General features: G+C 41.9%; 2 protein-coding genes across 2 annotated transcripts in view; both read left to right on the top strand.

Moving 5' to 3' along the window:
• The window catches only part of LAP3 (leucine aminopeptidase 3), a 30,490-nt gene extending 20,626 nt beyond the window's left edge, over positions 1-9,864 (top strand). Inside the window, exons 8-13 of the mRNA XM_012638453.1 lie at positions 223-347; positions 1,495-1,583; positions 2,787-2,889; positions 6,443-6,522; positions 8,411-8,520; positions 9,291-9,864. Coding sequence (XP_012493907.1) covers positions 223-347; positions 1,495-1,583; positions 2,787-2,889; positions 6,443-6,522; positions 8,411-8,520; positions 9,291-9,480 — 697 coding nt within the window. The 3' untranslated portion in view covers positions 9,481-9,864. The remainder of the gene's footprint in view (positions 1-222; positions 348-1,494; positions 1,584-2,786; positions 2,890-6,442; positions 6,523-8,410; positions 8,521-9,290) is intronic.
• A 4,355-nt stretch (positions 9,865-14,219) lies between these two features.
• The window catches only part of MED28 (mediator complex subunit 28), a 9,102-nt gene continuing 5,230 nt past the window's right edge, over positions 14,220-18,091 (top strand). The window contains exons 1-3 of the mRNA XM_012638401.1: positions 14,220-14,384; positions 16,473-16,539; positions 17,148-17,260. Coding sequence (XP_012493855.1) covers positions 14,226-14,384; positions 16,473-16,539; positions 17,148-17,260 — 339 coding nt within the window. The 5' untranslated portion in view covers positions 14,220-14,225. The remainder of the gene's footprint in view (positions 14,385-16,472; positions 16,540-17,147; positions 17,261-18,091) is intronic.

The raw sequence follows: 18,091 nt of genomic DNA on the forward strand, positions 1-18,091 counted from the left end.
GCACTCTAGCCCGGTCAACAGAGCAAGACTCTGTCTCAAAAAAAAAAAGAAAAGAAAATATTGAGATAATTCAGATTCTAAATTTAGAAATTTGACTTCTTTGACAGGTATATGCTGCTTTTATGTGGCAGTTAACCCTCAGTTTATGTATTCTTTCTTAGGAAAGTGATTTTGGCCATCTTCTTTTCTATTAATGTTGCACGTTGTCCTTTTTCCCCATAGTGGTGGTATCTCCATCAAGGCTTCTGCAAATATGGACCTCATGAGGGCTGACATGGGAGGAGCTGCAAGTATATGTTCAGCCATCGTGTCTGCTGCAAAGCTCAATTTGCCTCTTAATATCATAGGTGAGTGGGACAAGGGAGTCTATCTTGGAATCTAGTAAATGGCAGAACTGAGAGAGCAGACATGGTTTCCCCTAATCTGAAAAGATCATGAAACCATTTTTAAATAGCTTTTCATCAAGCAGAAGCTTTTTAAGCTCAGGCAAATGTTTTACTGTCTGAGCTGATTGAGTTAAACGTGTTTTGCAACCAGTGGGCTATAACTAGAATTGATTTGTTTTACTTCCGCAAAAAGTGGTTAGCAGTCAGGAGCATATGATGTTGAGGTTGTGGTTTACTCTAGTAAAAACTGCTCAGCAGTTGGAGTGGAAGGACATTGCTGGCTCATTTACTGATTGCCTCATAGGATTGTGGCCGATTAAATGGCACGATACACAGAAAAAGTGCCTGGGACAGAAAAAGTTCTCAGGATGTGGCAATTCTTAGTCTTATAAGATGTCAGTTTGTAGTGTTGCTTGTACCCATGCTTCAGAGGAGCAGGGAGAGAGACGTAGGTTAAATGACAAGCCCAGTGTCACATCTATTGCATGGGGATGGTAGAATTAGAACCCAGGCCCTGTCCGACCTGCCCCACCTTTTTAATATCATAGTCCTTTTTTCCTGATCTATTTGAAAGTCGCAGACATGATATGCCTCCTAAGAAAATGGACGTTCTAGGTAATGATCATCCCATTATCTTTTCCAAAGATTAATATAATAACCTAACTCAAATTTCCCAACGTGTAAAAAAATGTCCATTGTATTTATTTATATTTAGTTTTTAAATCCAGGAGCAAATCACGCTGCCATGTCCCTTTAGATCTTTTTAACCTAGAACTCTTTTCCTGCCTTTTTTTCTTTCATGACATTGGCAGTTTTGAAGGGGCTAGATTTGTCTCTTGATGTTCAACAATTTGGATTTATGTGATTGTTTCTTGATTAGAATCAAGTTAGACCTCTTTGGTGAGAATACTACATGGGTGATGTGTGCATCCTGTTGCTGACACACATAATGTCAGTTGTGTCATTAGTGATGCTACATCTGATCACTTGGCTAAGGTGGCATCTGTGTCTGGCTCGCTTCTGATAGCTGACTGGTGGCTTCCTGTCCCATGAGTGGCATGTTTGGACCCAGCATGTTCAGTGTTACTTCACGCATTCTTTCCAATAGGTTTGGCCCCTCTTTGTGAAAATATGCCCAGCGGCAAGGCCAACAAGCCCGGGGATGTCGTTAGAGCCAGGAACGGGAAGACCATACAGGTTCGTAAGTGGAAGAGGCGGCACTCCCCTTTGGGCATGCCTCACAGACTCGCACAGTAGCCACATAACCGCAGCTCGAATAGGTGCAGAGCCCTGGCTCCACGCTCGGGAAGGTGGGGTCTTTAGTGCTGAGTAGCTTTTCTTACAGAGTCAAAAGCATCTCTTTCTGGAAATTTTAAGTATGTTTTTCCTGCCTTATTTTTCCTCCCACTTCTCGTGTGTATACACACAAATTACCGTGAATTTGTGGCCAGCATGCAGAGCATGGCAGAACCGTAAAAGCGTGGGCTATTTTCTGGACATACCTGTGCCATGAATAACTTTTTTCCATTTTAGGTGTTCAGGTGGAAAACACTGTCCTACATGATGGGCTCTGCACTTGAGGGTGTGCGGCAGCAGGTCCTCCATGTGGCATGTGCACAGGTGCCTGTGACAATGGGCCTTATTAAAAATAAGAGACTAGTTAGAAAGGATCGCTGAGGTTATGAGAGTTCTTGTGTCTGGGATCCTGGCTGTAGCTTTTTTTTTTTTGAGACAGAGTCTCGCTTTTGTTGCCCGGGCTAGAATGACTGCCGTGTCGTCAGCCTGGCTCACAGCAACCTCAAACTCCTGGGCTCAAGCAATCCTTCTGCCTCAGCCTCCCGAGTAGCTGGGACTACAGGCATGCGCCACCATGCCCGGCTAATTTTTTCTATGTATTTTTAGTTGTCTGATTAATTTCTTTCTATTTTCTTTAGTAGAGACGGGGTCTCGCTCTTGCTCAGGCCTGTTTCGAACTCCTGAGCTCAAACCGTCCGCCAGCCTCGGCCTCCCAGAGAGCTAGGATTACAGGCGTGAGCCACCGTGCCTGGCCCTGGCTGTAGCTTTTTTAAAGTTCCCTAGCCTATTTGTTTTCAGAAATCTTTACATTTTCCCCCTTCTTGTTATACATTCGTTGGTAAAATGGACCAGACATTTTTTTATTTGTTTCATCTTCCCAAGTCATCAGCCTTAGGTCATCTCTGGTACAGGGATTATGAAATTATATTTGCTCTCCAGATTAGACATATTCGTATTCCTGTTGAAGTGTAAGTGTGTAACTTGATGACAAATGTAATGGTGGCTTTTTCCCACTTTTCAGTCATGCACTGTTGGGAGGGTCGGTTTTCATATTTGTTACTTGTACTCTCTTAGCCTTTCTGTTTTTGATCCTCCTCTTTGCAGGTCGATAACACTGATGCTGAGGGGAGGCTCATACTGGCCGACGCACTCTGTTACGCGCACACCTTCAAGCCCAAGGTCATTATCGATGCCGCCACCTTAACAGGTCAGACCACATGTGTGCCCTGTTCCTGTTCGCAGGAAGTCTTGTTTGTTGCGTGGAGTACACACTCCATGCTCAGGGCATTGTTTGGCTGAAATTGGGCTCGCTCCGTTGGCATTGAAAGATCTTTCGCCAAGGGAATCGTGTGTTGTAAAAATGTTTTGAATGTTAGGTTTGTTTTAAAAGTTTCCAGGATATACCTTTTAAAAAAGAAATAAGGTTGGCTCATCTAGAGTGACATCTAAAAATGATATTAAAATGTGTTTTCTGTTACAATTACCTACCATTTGATCCAGGTCTGAAAAGATTAGTGATAAATCCCCAAATCAGTAGCTGACTTTCTTTTCTTTTTTCTTTTTTTTAAACCAGTTGTAACATATCTCATGTCCACTGAGTTTTTGGAACTTTTTATACTTGACGTTACAAAGAAATGAAAACATTTTGCAGGGAGTAACAAGGTGCTCATTTAACAGAAGCAGCATGATACGAAATGTGCACTTGAAGGCCAGGCTCAGGTGTGACTCCCGGCTATGCCACTGAGTTGCCAACTGGTCGGCCTTGGGCAAGTTCCTTGGCCCCCTTGAGCATTCGTACTTGGAGATAATTCCGTTTGCCTTGCAGAGAAGACGGGACAGAGTCTTTGGAAAGCCTCTTTAATACAATACCCACGTGTGGCAGGTGTTCAGTGAAGACAGGGCGTGACACCACCGGCCCTGGAGGGCAAAGAATACATTCCTAATGGGCTGACAAATAGGTGGCGCCTTATTACAAAATCCCAATGTTCATAATCTTTCATCCAAAAGTTCTCTTTCTAGGAATTCATTCTGTCTCGACCTCTTTTAAGATTAAAATCCAGGTCATTTTTCATCCTTTGGTTTTAATCTCTCCCCAGTCACATGAGCCTTACTTTAGCAGAAATGATTTCATGTTCCCTTTTATACATGGGTCTAACAGTAGTCCACAGATTTACTGCTAAGAGTCCTTTTTAAAGCTGGCATTATAGTGTGTTCATGGTTTTTGGCCTCCCTACCGAGTTTAGCAAACACTTTAAGCCAAAAGGCAGAGGTTCTAGGGCAGAGGGCTGGGGGCAGTGGCACTGAGGTAGGTGGTGGTCTGCCCTTTCTGTAAGTGAGGAAACACAGAGGATAGAAACATCTAAGTTTCACAACTTAAAAATAATTTCCATAATTGCCACTTGGGAAGTACTTTTCCCAGACACTTAATATCAGGACCCCATATCCCCTTTTTTCCCAGTCTGAGGGTTTGAGAAGGTGGGAAAGTTGGCCCCAGGTGACTAAGGGTGACCTGATGGGTGAGCCTTTAAATTGCCCTGGGCATCGGCCTAGTTGAAGGCTGTGGATAGTTCACTTCAGCTTCCCAAATACTTAGTCCTTTTTGAGTTCCAGAAGCTAGAGTTCAAAGGGGAGAATAGGCCAGGCGTGGTGGCTCATGCGTGTAGTTCCAGCACTTTGGAGACCAAGGCAGGAGGATGGGTTCAAGACCAGCCTGGGCAGCATATAACAAGGCCTCATCTCTACAAAAAATAAAAATATTAGCCAGACATGATGGTGTGCACCTTTAGTCCCAGCTACTCAGGAGGCTGAGCCAGGAGGATTGCTTGAGCCCAGGAGTTTGAGGTTGCAGTGAGCTATGATGACACCACTGCACTCCAGCCTGGGGCACAGAGTGAGACTATGTCTCAAAAAAACCAAAAATAAAACCTAGAGGAGAATAAGAGCCAATTTCCAACCTCAAATTCTTGAGAGGAATTATAGTCTTTAGAGGTAGAAGATCTGATTTTAGAATTTGTCCTCCTTAATAGCATGTGACTTTGGACTAGGCTTTAGTTGTCTTATCCATAAAAGGGGCATAATAGCACTTCGTTGACAGGAGGGGTTTATGTGAAGATTAAATGAGATGATACAGGTTGATGGACCTGGCTTAGGTACATCATAGACTGAAGAGATGTTATTGTCCTTTAAAAGTTAGGTCTGTACCCAGACTATAGGAGCAGTGACATGTTCAGGAATGGCCATCCAATCATGCTGCTTCTCTTCATTTTCGTAACTCATGGTTGTAGTTTAGGATTGAATGAGTGTACATCATTGAATGAGTGACATCCTCACTTTCCTTGAAGCTTTGATGTTTCTTCCAGAGCAATTCTGGTAATGTCAGTTGGTGAGCATCTCAATACGGGGCTCCAAATGTGCCTTGTAAACGAAAATGGAAGGAACGCCTCTGCTGTTAGTAATTCTGAAATTGGTGATGGTAACAGTTTTGAAATTATAAAAAATAAGTTAAAAAAAATGATGGATGGCAGATGGCTATGTCTTTACTGATCATGTGTACATAGACTTTTCTCTCTTTCAAAGATTTTTGATCCACAGTTGGTTGCATCCATGGATGCAGCATCTATGGATACAGAGGGCCATCTGTATATAGTAGTATCTTCAAGTTTCCTTTTTCCTTGGGTGAGATGCTAATGAGCAGTTTCATACAAAGCTGCAGTTAAGGAATGAGGAGCAGCCTGGACATACTTTGCATTGCAGGGAACAAATGCCACCTTGTCACAACTATAGAATTTCCCCCCCTTCAGTGCTCTCTCCTCTGACATGAATGTATGAGTGTCCTAGTACTGATGGTATTGGATTGTCCTAGTAGTGAAGGGTAGTAAGTTTTGCTTTTTCCTTTCAATAAATATTTACTAAGTTTCTTTATGCCAGGCAAGGTACTAGGCCCTGAGTATATGCTTAGGAAAGATGCGGGCCAGGCAGATAATGAATGAGAGCGCTGGGAGCTAATACCAAAACCAAAGAAGGCAGCACTTAGCTGCTGTGCCTGATTGTATACACAAGAGAACCTGGGAATCTGGTTTTTAAGTTGATTTTCTTAAATATGCTAATTAATTTAAAAAGAGAAATCAGCCAATGGGACATAGCTTTGTTAGAGAAGGAAATAAAAATGAAACAAATAAATATGATACAGTCATAACAGGCTTTTTTTTTTTTTGTTACAAAATGTATCAAATTCTTGTAGTGGGTTCCTACTGAGATGTGATTAAAATTGCTGAAAATTAGAGATGCCTCAGTGCCAGCAATATGTGAATTATGATACCGCCAGCCAATGGACTGTTTTAAGATCATTAAAAAATACTTTCAAACATTTGTTTACAAAAAAGGAAAACACTTTTAAAGCATAAAAGAAAGAACACACGCTTTAACGCATATAGTATAGTCTTAATTATTTTTTTAAAAAGTTAAGAAGAAGTCTGGAAGGAAATATCAAAAGTAGGTAACAGTTATCTCTGGGATAAGATAATTGGTGATACTTGATATCATTTCCTTTTTTGTATTTCCTAAATACTTTAAGGTGAATTCTAGCTTGAGAAACATAAAAATATATTAAGCATGAACAGTAAAGATTGTCTAAGCTTGTCTATTTTTGAAAATGAGGGAGCCATTAAGTAGCGTTAAAGGCTAAAGTTTCGTTCTGAGTGGCAGAGGAGCCCATTTTGCCTGGAGAAATTGCAATTGACCCGAGGGCTTGTGTCTTACAGGTGCCATGGACATAGCTTTGGGGTCAGGTGCCACTGGGGTCTTTACCAATTCATCCTGGCTCTGGAAGAAACTATTTGAGGTAGGAATAATATATATGGATATAAATTATGGAGATGATGAATAAATTATTTTGGCCTTCGAATGGTAGATTTCTTCAACCTCTGTGTTAAAGTGATTTTTATGCTTTTGGTTTGCCTTTGAATTGAAGATGAACCATAGCAATGAACTTGATTCAGTGGCTTTGGGTTTTCGACAAATGCTCCTAAAGTATGGGTATGATACGACCTTGCTCTCCCTAGCAGCCTCAGAACGATATGAAAACCACTCATAAATAACATGGCCAGGCCTTGCAATTTCTGAGGTAGAAAAAGTTATGAGGACATAACTTGTGGAGAAGGAGGGCCCTTTGAATGACCGCCTGCTGTGAGTTGAGCAGACGAGCTGTGTGAGGGAGCTCGCCCTGCGGGGGTGAGGACATCTTCTGACCCTCGGGCCCTGTGCCTCCCTCCATGACCTTTCACAGCCAGCCTCTTCCCAGCAGTCGTCTCCCATCCGTCACTCTCACACACACACACTCTCTCTCTCTCTGTCTCTCTCTCTCTCTCTCTCTCTCACTGCCATTGGCTTTCACCTGCCCGCACCACTGTTAGCCGAACTCAGCCTCAAGACGGCATGTGACTCTGAGGCCTCTTGGTGATACCCGGCTCTTGGCTTCTGGGGTAATCTTCTCTCTGGGCTCCCTTGTCCTCTAACTGTCCTGCTTCCGTCTCCTTGGTGGGCTGTTCCCTTTGTCCCCCCTGTTGGCTTGTGTTCAGTCCTTGGCCACAGGCTCTTCATACACTCCATGGTCCTCACCGGGAAGCCCCAGCCAGTACGTCTGCTGCTTGTTCCTGTCTCTCCTGAGCTCCAGCCCCTGTGTGTCCACTTGGCCGCTCACGCATTCATTCATTCTTTCAATGAATCATTAATGGGAGCTTTTTATGTGCCAGTGGGAAACAAACACAAAATGTTCCTGAATATATTTCTCAAGGTTGGTTTAAGATCCTAAACTGTTTCCCTTTCACATCTGTCCTCTTGTCATTTGTGAAGCCCCCACCCCCAACCTCAATACTCAGTACTGCAATACTCGGTCATTCCTTCCAGGCCGGGCCAGGTACCTCTTTTCTGGGGCGTCTCCCATACCCAGTGTCCCTTTCTATCATGACACCCACAACATTTAAGCTTTTTTTTAGAAAAAAAATCAAAGTTATATGTGCATAAATACCATTTAAGTCAACAATCAGAAGCCTACAGTCTATTTTCCTATAGGCAGCCACTTTCAGCCCTTAGCTGATTCATCTGGTATTTATGTCCTAAAATAACAGCTTATATTGCTATATTGATTTTTCACTTTCTGGATCTTATCTTTGAGTTCTTCCGGTAGTGAGTTAAACAGTCTCTTTATGTATCTGTTTCTCCTGCTAGCCTGTAGGCCCTTTGCTGGCTAAGACATTAATACTTCAGCACACCTGGCAGTGCTCAGTAGAAATTTAGTAAATAATAAAGGGATGAATGAATGAATGGGTAAATGATAAGTGGATGAATGAATAAGGTCACCTTGTCTCAAGATCTGCTCTTTGGGGAAGCAGGTCCAGGCATGTGTTTCTCAGCACACCGGGGTGACCAGCTTCACAAAGACTTTTCTTTCACCCTGATCAAACCCACAAAGCCTGTAATTTTAGTTTGATGATTTTAGCAAATGAGCTACAGATTTGTGGGATTGCGGCACAATATTCCTGTTTCTTTTCCTAAGTCTTAAATAAGTCTTCTAATGAACTGACATGATTCTGAAACCTGTTTTATAATTTCATGTGTTAGAGTAATAGGTTATAAAAACTTCTTTCGTCAGCATTGAGCACGTGAGTGCCATGAATTTCCCAGAACCTACTTCACCAGTCTTGCAACTATCGTACCTATTTCTTCTTTAGGCCAGTATTGAAACAGGGGACCGTGTCTGGAGGATGCCTCTTTTTGAACATTATACAAGACAAATTATAGATTGCCAGCTTGCTGATGTTAATAACATTGGAAAATACAGGTATGTAAAATAAGCTAAATGTATATTTTTACAGTCATCATTGGTTGCCAACATGACTATTTTCAATTTTATCTCCTTTACAAAAGGTTTAACTATCCAGTTTCCTTTTGATGTAGTGCTTGTAAGCTTTTTGATATCTTAAATTTTCAGGGTATTTTTCTAACTGGTTCTCAAAATTTTGTATGTTTTTTAAATCTAAAGGTCATTTTAGATTTGGAAAATGATAAGGAAAAGAGATGGAAGATATGAGAATTCATCACCATAATATAAAAGAATCTAGAATTTATCTTTTACTGCTTAAAGCTGTATCTGAAAATAGATATGTTGAAAGTGATTTGTGGGTTACCTCCTTTTTTTTTTTTTTTTAATTGCTCAGGCTAGAGTGCAGTGGCGAAATCTAGCTCATTGTAACCTCCAACTCTTGGGCTCAAGCAATCCTCCTGCCTCAGCCTCCTGAGTAGCCGGGACTAGAGGTGTGCACTAAACGCCTGGCTCATTTTTCTATTTTTAGTAGAGAAGGGGTCTTGCTCTTGCTCGGCCCGTTCTCGAACTCCTGAGCTGAAGCCATCCTCTCGCCTCGGCCTCCCAGAGTGCTAGGATTATAGGCATCAGCCACTGCGCCCAGCCTGGGTTAAGTTCTTGTTAGGTCCTGTAAGCTTGACTCTTGTTCTCTGGTCATAGAACCTACTTAGCAAGAGTGTAAAATGTTAATGAAATTTTCACTGCACATTTAAATGGGGTTAAATAATGCTTTTTGTCTTTCTCTTCAGATCTGCAGGAGCATGTACAGCTGCAGCATTCCTGAAAGAATTCGTGACTCATCCCAAGTGGGCACATTTAGACATAGCAGGCGTGATGACCAACAAAGATGAAGTTCCCTATCTGCGGAAAGGCATGACCGGAAGGCCCACGAGGACCCTAATAGAGTTCTTACTGCGTCTCAGCCAAGAGAGTGCTTAGTTCAGATGCTCAGACATTTCTTTATTCTGTCTTAAACTGGACAGTTGAGCTTCAAAGATTTTTGAATGAATGGATGAAAATCTTTTAAAGGAAACAAAGGATGGTATTTAAAAATTAGAACCGCAATAAAATTTATATGCCTTGATTTGTTTTTTCATTTTATGCAAAGATTTATAAAGGTAAAGTGAATGTCTTGCTTGACAAGGATTTTTAAGATACTCCATCAGTGATGATTAATTTTTATAAAACTTCCTAATCAACTTATCAGTGTATATTTTTAATTGAGAAGCAAAATTGTATTTCAGATTTGTGATGCCAGTAATGTGAGCAAACTGAAAGTTACTATGTGGTTGTGAGAAATGATAAATCCAACTTTCTGTGCTCTCTGGTGTGGCTCTGATATTTACTTAAACTACTACAAACCCAGTAACTTTACCATAACCTGTCTCTTCTGGCTGTGTTACGTGTACTAAATAATTAAGTTGGGGCACAGTGATAAAGGTATTTTCTCAGTGCTAATAGTCACTTTCGGACACTCAGTGATTGAGCTTGCCAGTTTGTATGACAGTGGCCTGGCACGTGATTTCCAGAATGAATCAGTCATGAAGTAATTACATAAACCAACAACTGCAGGCTTACCATCTGCCAGGGATCGTCCTAAGTGTTTTCGGGTATTATTGAATCCTCACACTAACCCAACGAGGCAGATACTATTACTACCCCTACATGACACATGAGGAAAATGGGGCATGAGGGAGGTTTAGTAACACGCAGGCAATGTCATGGAGCTAGTAAGTTGGTAGCAGAGAGAGTTTAACACATTGCCACACTAGAAAAAAAAAATTTTCCCCTGGGTCCACAGTGTTTTATTACAACAAAATGATCCTTTCTAATTTGTTGTTCTTCATTGTTTTCTGTGCGTGAGTTAGATGCAACATAATCCATGTTTTTAGAATGAAATTGTCAATATTAGTTGTAACAATAAGAACTTTCAACAAGTAAGATTTTCAGGAACCAACTGCAGGGTTTTGCTACACAAGGCCCAGTAGAGCTTTGGTAGAAGGCTTTCTGTTCAAAGGTTTTTTATGGATAAAAGAACGATAGAACTCCTGTGTTCACTAATGTGTGGGATACAAAAGGCATAGCACAGGCCCTGGTTTCATGTGCTTATCTGATCTGGTTACGATGAAACTTAATACTTGTTGTTGCACATGAACTTCCGAACCATTTGCTGATCCTCAGAAGCACACTCTGCTACAGATGGGTATCAACTAGGACTAGGCACGGCTGTGAAGAGCAGCAAATCCAAAACAGCAGTGATTTAGAACGTGATAGTTTTAAAAGGTAAAAGTTGACAGAAGTAGGGAATCCAAGGTCAAGGGCTTGGAATTTTACATCACCACCATGGCCTCAAGGCTTCCTCATAGTCCCAGGTAGCTGCTGGGGTTGAAGGAAAGGGAGCAGGGCAGAAGGGGTACAATTGCAGTTCATTTGAGGAGGTACCACTGAAGTCCCGTGTACACTCTGCTCGTATCATCAACCAGAGTAAGCCATGCCTGCTGCACAGGATTTGGGGAAACGTAGATTAGCTGGGTGCATTGTTGCTCTGGCAGAAGAAGGGGAGAGGAAAGGGGACAGCTCATGAGCTCGAAAGAGTATGGATTAAAACTCAGATGAACAGATCTGTAAAGTTTAGCATCCGTGTGCCCCAACATGTGGCCTTGAGCACAAGAAACCATCCCTGAATGTAGTACAATCTGTAAGCCCTTGCTATGACAGGACAGTGCACGTTTTAACTGCAATGAGGACAGGTACCCTATCTCTCCAGTTTATCACTGTATCTACTCATGGCACATAGACTAAAACCACTGGTAAAACTTGATATTGGTTGAATGAGATACTGGTTGAATGAATTGAGACAAGGTGAACTTGATAAAATCTTGGAAGGTTTGGCAGTTAAAAAAAGGTTTTAGGATTACAGCAGAGTAAATCCAAAGATGCCCTTATATCCTCCAAGGTTAAAGCAGTAGGAAATGTTTTACTAATTTTGGAGTAAAAGATTCATTGATTCAGCAAATATTCCATGCCTACTTTGTGCCAGATATTTTGGAAGGTGTTTGCGATGGCAAAGTAAACAAGATGTAGTCCCTGCCCTTAAAGAATTCAGTCTAGGTGGGTGTCGGGCAGGAGGGAGGGGGGAGGAGGGGATGTGTATATGCATACATAATGAGTGTGATGCGCACCATCTGGGGGATGGACATGCTTGAAGCTCTGACTTGGGGGGGGCGAGGGCAACATATGTAACCTAAACATCTGTACCCCCATAATATGCTGAAATAAAAAAAAAAAGAATTCAGTCTAGGGTTGGGGGAAGAAGAGTTCTAAAACCATGAGTCACTTGGTGGTACATCAATCAGACAGTATTGGCCTGACCATTTCTTTGTGGCCCTTTGCAGCCAGCCATATTCTACAGCTGTAGCTCTGCCACTCATGAGCTGTGGGCTCCCCCCTTGCATCATAATCCTAAGGAAATGTTGGCCTAAACTCTGTCTTCAGGAAAGTCACATTCAACAAAATATATTATGCATTCCATTCCCAACCATTTGGGTTTTTTCCTGAGCAAATCAGAGTTCATCTGATCACATCTCATCACCTTTGTCTCAACTGCCATAGTGTAAGTCCCCATCTTCCTACACACCTAGATTACTGCCTCACTGGTCCCCCTGCCTCCACTTGTTCTCCTGTTATCTGTATGAGTGGAGAGATTATTTTAACGTAAATCACTCCTCTTTTCTCAAAAAGTTACTTGGTCTATACCAGGCACTGTATTAGAGTACCACATACATTACTTTGTTCTTAGTAGTTTTTCCAAGGCAATGTTCTGTTTTAGAAATGAAGAAATGGGTTTTCAGCAAAATCCAAAACATGTGAGTTCTTTTTCTCTGCCTTATTCTAGAGTGAATCCAATAGAAATACCACTGACCATGCTCTCAGGCAACTTACATCAAAATTAGATAAACTGGATATTAAAGGGATTTGCAAAAAAGTAAAATGATGCCACTCTTCTTATTTTTTTGTTTTGGAAAATAGAGTTATAGCTTTAATAAGAAACATTTATGTTAACTTTTATAATGGGTTTGATTTTTTTTTCTTTTTTTCCCTTTTCTTAGTCTCTGTCCCAAGAAGGGTTTGATTTTTTAATGAGTTTTGAAAAAATTTTTCAGTTTTAATTGATCAGGTGAATATTAGCAGACATAACCCATATAAACAAAAACTCTGGGGTCTTCAATAATTTTTAGGTGTGTAAAGGGGTCCTGAGACCAAAATAGCTTGAGAGTTGCTGGAGTAGACTAGTTCCCTCCTGGTTTCTCTTTTGGCTTTTTCAACTATCAAATGTTTATTATGTCTATCTATGCCAGGCACAGTTCTAGATGTTGAGGATACAGTGAGTAACACAGGCAGGCCCTGATGTCATGGAGTTTGCATTTCAGGTGTGTGTGTGTGTGTGTGTGTGTGTGTGTGTGTGTGTGTGTGTGTTGAGAGAGAGAAGGTGATTTAGCCAATGAAGAAAAAAAAATATTATAATTTCAGATTATGTTTAAGTAATGTGAAGAAAATTAAACAGGGGCGAAGTGTCTGGAAGTGTGGGTCTAACTTATATTGAGGCTGGGAAGATGACCTTTAATCTGAGCCTGATTGACAAAACTCTGGCTTTTTCTGCCTATCTCACTCCTCTGGCCCTGTTGGCCTTCCTATGGCTCCTTAAATATGCTAAGCAGGATCCTTCTTCATCCCTTTGTCTAGAAAGCTCTCCTACTTAAAATTTCACTCCAGTCCCTCTAGTCCAGATCTCCTTGGAGAGGTCTTCTCAATCACCCATTGCAAAGAACACCCAACCATCACTAGCCATCCCCTTACTGGGCTTCATTTTCTTTCCTAACACTTATCTCTACATGATATTGCAATATGTATTTATGTGCTTGTTTCTCTCCCTCCAGAGATTTTAAGGCAATTGCTAATAACCTCCAGATCATGAAATAGTACCTGGGACATGGAGGGCTCAATATTAGTGTGCTGGATGATAACCATACAATTAAATATAATGAAAAAAAAAACGTGACTTGGCTTCTGAACATATGAATAAACAAATGTTAAAAGGTTATTAAAAGATTAGTACAGTGACTTTCTCTTTGATGTAACCATAAATATCTAATAATACCAGTCGCATATGGAGCCTCAATGTCAGTCGTTCTCATTACCTGTCTCTCACTAGAATTTAGGGAGGCCCTTGCCTGGCTTGTTCGCGCTATAATCAATGACTGAATTAACAATTGGTACATAGCAAGCGCTCAATAAGTGTGGCGTGAATAGGTGACCACCTTCTTTTAACCCACGGGCAAACTGCACCCAGAAAGAGAAAGTGAATTGGTCAAAGTCATTCCAGGCGTTCAGGGTAGAGTAGGGACTAGCATATCTTGACTGAAGTTAATTAATTCTGCTCTCTACACAATTGTGTCAAATCGTAAGCCTTCAATTCTCAAGCTAAGAAAAATAAAAGGAACAGCCACACGGCCTCTGCACCACGAAAAGACAAGAGGACAGAACCAAACACCGGTTTCTCCGGCGCCCAACTAACGCTTCCAAGCGCCGCGTCCCGCCACGTGACCAAGCCGCCCACAACTGTCACGTGACCGCGGCCCCAGCTCTCGCGCAGGCGCAGTAAGCCTCTCCTCGCCATTCAAGACATGGCGGCTCCCCTAGGTGGTATGTTCTCTGGGCAGCCACCCGGGCCTCCACCACCCCCGCCCGGACTCCCGGGCCAGGCTTCGCTTCTTCAGGCGACGCCAGGCGCTCAGAGACCTTCTAATAGTACTTTGGTGGACGAGTTGGAGTCATCTTTCGAGGTAAAATGAGACATGGGAGTCTTTGTCCCCAGCCCTCCCTCTTTCCTGAAACGTAAACTGCACGCGCTCAGTTATCCCCTTCAGCGGTCCCAGCAGCCAATTTACAAATAAGGAAACTGAGGTTTAGAGAAAGTGTCACTTGCTTTAGGCTCCCCAGTAGTCGATATTCTACTCAGGTCCGCTGGCGGAGGCGCGTAAACTACTCGACGTTTCTGTAGACAACGTGGACTTGAAGTTTTCCTACTCCCCAACCTTGGAACTTTTCCCGGTTCCCAGCCAGCGGGTCCAGTCCCACCCCGTTGCCAGCCCCAGCCCCAGCCCTGAGCTCCCTTTCCTGCATCCCTGCGTGTTTAGTTTGGGCTCATTCTCTTCGGAGCCCAGCGTTTCACTGCTATGTCCCGTGTCCTTTCTTCTGGGCTCCACCTTTAAACGGTCCTCAAGTAATGGGACTCTTGAAGCGGAAATAGACTTATTTAAAAGTTGCTGGGTGGGGCTTGGTACTAGGGTCCGAGGAAGAGGAAAAGGTGGGAGTTAGGAGGAAGGCAGCGATGACCCAGTCTCTTTGAGTTCTGCCCCAAGGAGTTTACCCTGTAGCAAGCAAGATGTGTTCTGAGAGAAGATAGGGAGTAGAGAGGTAAAAACGAATGCTTTGGTGATTTCCAGTGGTCTCTAAAGTGGAAGAAGAGCCAATAGTGTGTGGAAATAAAGTAATAATAACTTCTAATTGGAGTTATCTTTTCCACATTTTAAATTCTAGTTATATGTGTTTTATGTGTGTATATGATAGCACAGTAGTACATGAATATAATTTGTAAGTGACTATATTATTGGGGTTGCATGGATAAAATGCTTTTGCCGTGGGACATACAATCAGAGATTTGGAGATAAATGGTTTAAGGGACAGAGAAATCTGTTCATTTGACATGATGCTAAGCCATAAAGGAAAGGGATGGTTGAGCTTTATTTATTTTATGTGTGTGTGTGTGTGTGTGTATTTCGAGACAGGGTCTTGCTCTGTTGCCCAGGCTAGAGTGCAGTGGCATCATCATAGCTCACTGCAACCTCAGATTTTTGGGTTTAAGTGATCCTCCTGCCTCAGCCCCCTGAATAGCTAGAACTACAGGTGAACCACCAGGCCAGGAGCCCTGGCTAATTTTTTTTTTTTTTTTTAAAGAGACGGGGTCTTGCTGTGTTGCTCAGGCTAGAGCGTAGTTTGCTCACTGCTGACTGGGCTCTGCTTTCCTGAGTTTGAGTCTTTCTTACCAACCCCTGCTCCTCCCAGATGCTAGCTATCCTGTTCTTTTTCTACACACACTCTCCCCACCCAAGCCTGCAATAGGACTTCTTTGTGCATTTCCTGAGAGTTGCATGCACACAGAACTCCTTGCCTAATTCACATATGTGTCTCATTAGGTGCCCCTTTAGAGAGAGTGCCCTGTTTCGGGCTTCGTTATCCATGTGATACCAACATTGTCCACTTAGACTATCCAGCCAGTGATTAACATGGCTTTATTAAACACCTACTTTGTACCAAACAGGATTCCAGGCACTAGGACTGTAGTGGTGAATGAGAGAGGCAAAACTCCATCGACTCGCAGGGTACAGACAATAATGGATGAAAAGAATGGATGTGATGCTAGTTAATTATGTGAAAAACAATAAAGCTGTGGTGGGGTACAGCACGAGCAGGAGGGGCACCCTTTAGAAAGGGTACACAGGGCCACCTCTCTGAGGAGGCGATAAATGGCCTGAGTCCTGAGGTGCAAGTTGTATAAGCCTTGGCTAGAGGAGCTGTGATGGGGCTGGAAGAGCAGCCTGGCCTAGTGTGGAATGAGATAGTGGAGAAGGGGCAAGTGGTAGAAGAGAGACCAGATACAGTGCTGGCTTGTTTGCCTAGCTCTCCCTCCATGGCCTAATTGGGACTCAGTTTACCAAGAGTCTTCTTGGGCATGATGTCTTGTCATCTCATGTGTGGATGCAGATATTGTCAGTTCATTGAATGACTTAAAGAGAAGTTATTTCTTACTCTGAAGTAAGATTTTTGATGTGTGAATGATGTTTTTTCTTTTATATATTTTGATCACACAGGCTTGCTTTGCTTCTCTGGTGAGTCAGGACTATGTCAATGGCACTGATCAAGAAGAAATTCGAACTGGTAAGCATTCTGTCTTTGTAGACAATGTTCTTGGCTTCAGCAAGATTCCTCATTGCTGATTTTACACTTTATATGTTTCAGTCCTGCTTATATCCTAAGAGAACCTACGAGAACTTTTGCAAAGAATAAATGTATGCACATAATGTCTATAAACTGCTGGTTCTTTGTTCAGTTTATTAATTGATATCTTATGTCAATCTTAAGGAACTATTTATAATAAGCATGTCATACTGGTACTAGGTAAACAAGACTAATAGTGTATACTGCTTAAAAAAAGATTTTATTATTTTTTTAAATAGGTGTTATAGAGAAAAGTCTCTTGTGCTTCTCTCTCATCCCCCAAGGTTGTCCCTACAAGTAACCAGAGCTTCTGATTTCTTTGAACTATATTTTAAAGTGTCTTTTTCACCTGATAAAAACACGAATTATCCACTACTTAATGTTGGTTAACACATGGGAAGTTGGAAGTCATTATTATTGCTGTGGCCAACATTAAAATCCCCAATTCATCTATGAGAATGTGCTGTTTTGATATTCTGGCTATTTATGAGGGAGACATATGTGTCTAGTGTTTTCCTTAATTTAATGTTTCGTTCTCTTTTTTTAAGGTGTTGATCAGTGTATCCAGAAATTTCTAGATATTGCAAGACAGACAGAATGTTTTTTTCTACAAAAAAGATTGCAGTTATCTGTCCAGAAACCAGAGCAAGTCATCAAAGAGGTAAAAACAATTTTCTTCTCAGTTTTTAGGAAAAACAGATGTTGCCAGGATTCCATTTATGCTTTAAATGAGATGTATGCATTTCTCTTAAGTTTCAGTAGGGCTTTATAGATCAGTGTGAAATGTTGCTAGTTACCAGTGTTCATGGTAGAGCAGAGCTCTATCTAAGAGCAGAGCTTCAATCAGAGCAGCTCTGCTCTTACTTGTTTCATACATCGGCCTTCAGGGAATATTTTTCTTAAAGAAAAGGTTCTGCTGCATTAAAAAAAGTTACAAAGCCATTAGTGTAGATGAGCTTGTCTAGAACAAAAACAGATCTGTGTCTCCAGTTGCCTTACCCAACGCCTTGCAGACAGGAAGCCATGGATTCAAAAAGTAAATGTTCTGACCCTGGCTCACTCAGGATTTCATTGATGTCAGTCGTTTTAATCTGGGTATTTGGAAGTGTGTTAGAGTTGGCACAATGGGATGCTTTAATGGCATGGAGTGGGTTGGGCCAAGGCCTGCCCCTTGTGATGTGGGGAAGTGAGGAATTGTCCTCCCAGAAGGACAGTGATGCCCCCAGTGAGAAATACTAAATTGGGGCAGTTTTTGAAGTAACTATTCCTTCAAGCTGACCAATTAATCAAAAAGGCTCTTTTCATTCATAATACCAGCTGTTGAGGGGTGAGTGGCAAGTTCTTTATCATGTTGGATCATTTCCTAATGTAAATACTTTAATAACAATGCAAGTGTGTTCAAAGCCAGTTCTTTAATAACAAAGATTGAATGCTGGTGTTCATAAAAAGCTCTTAAAAATGCGGCTGCAACCGGCCGGGTGCAGTGGGCCCA

Source organism: Propithecus coquereli, unplaced genomic scaffold (genome assembly GCF_000956105.1).
Source record: "Propithecus coquereli isolate 6110/MARCELLA unplaced genomic scaffold, Pcoq_1.0 Scaffold13, whole genome shotgun sequence".
Classification (NCBI taxonomy): Eukaryota; Metazoa; Chordata; class Mammalia; order Primates; family Indriidae; genus Propithecus; species Propithecus coquereli.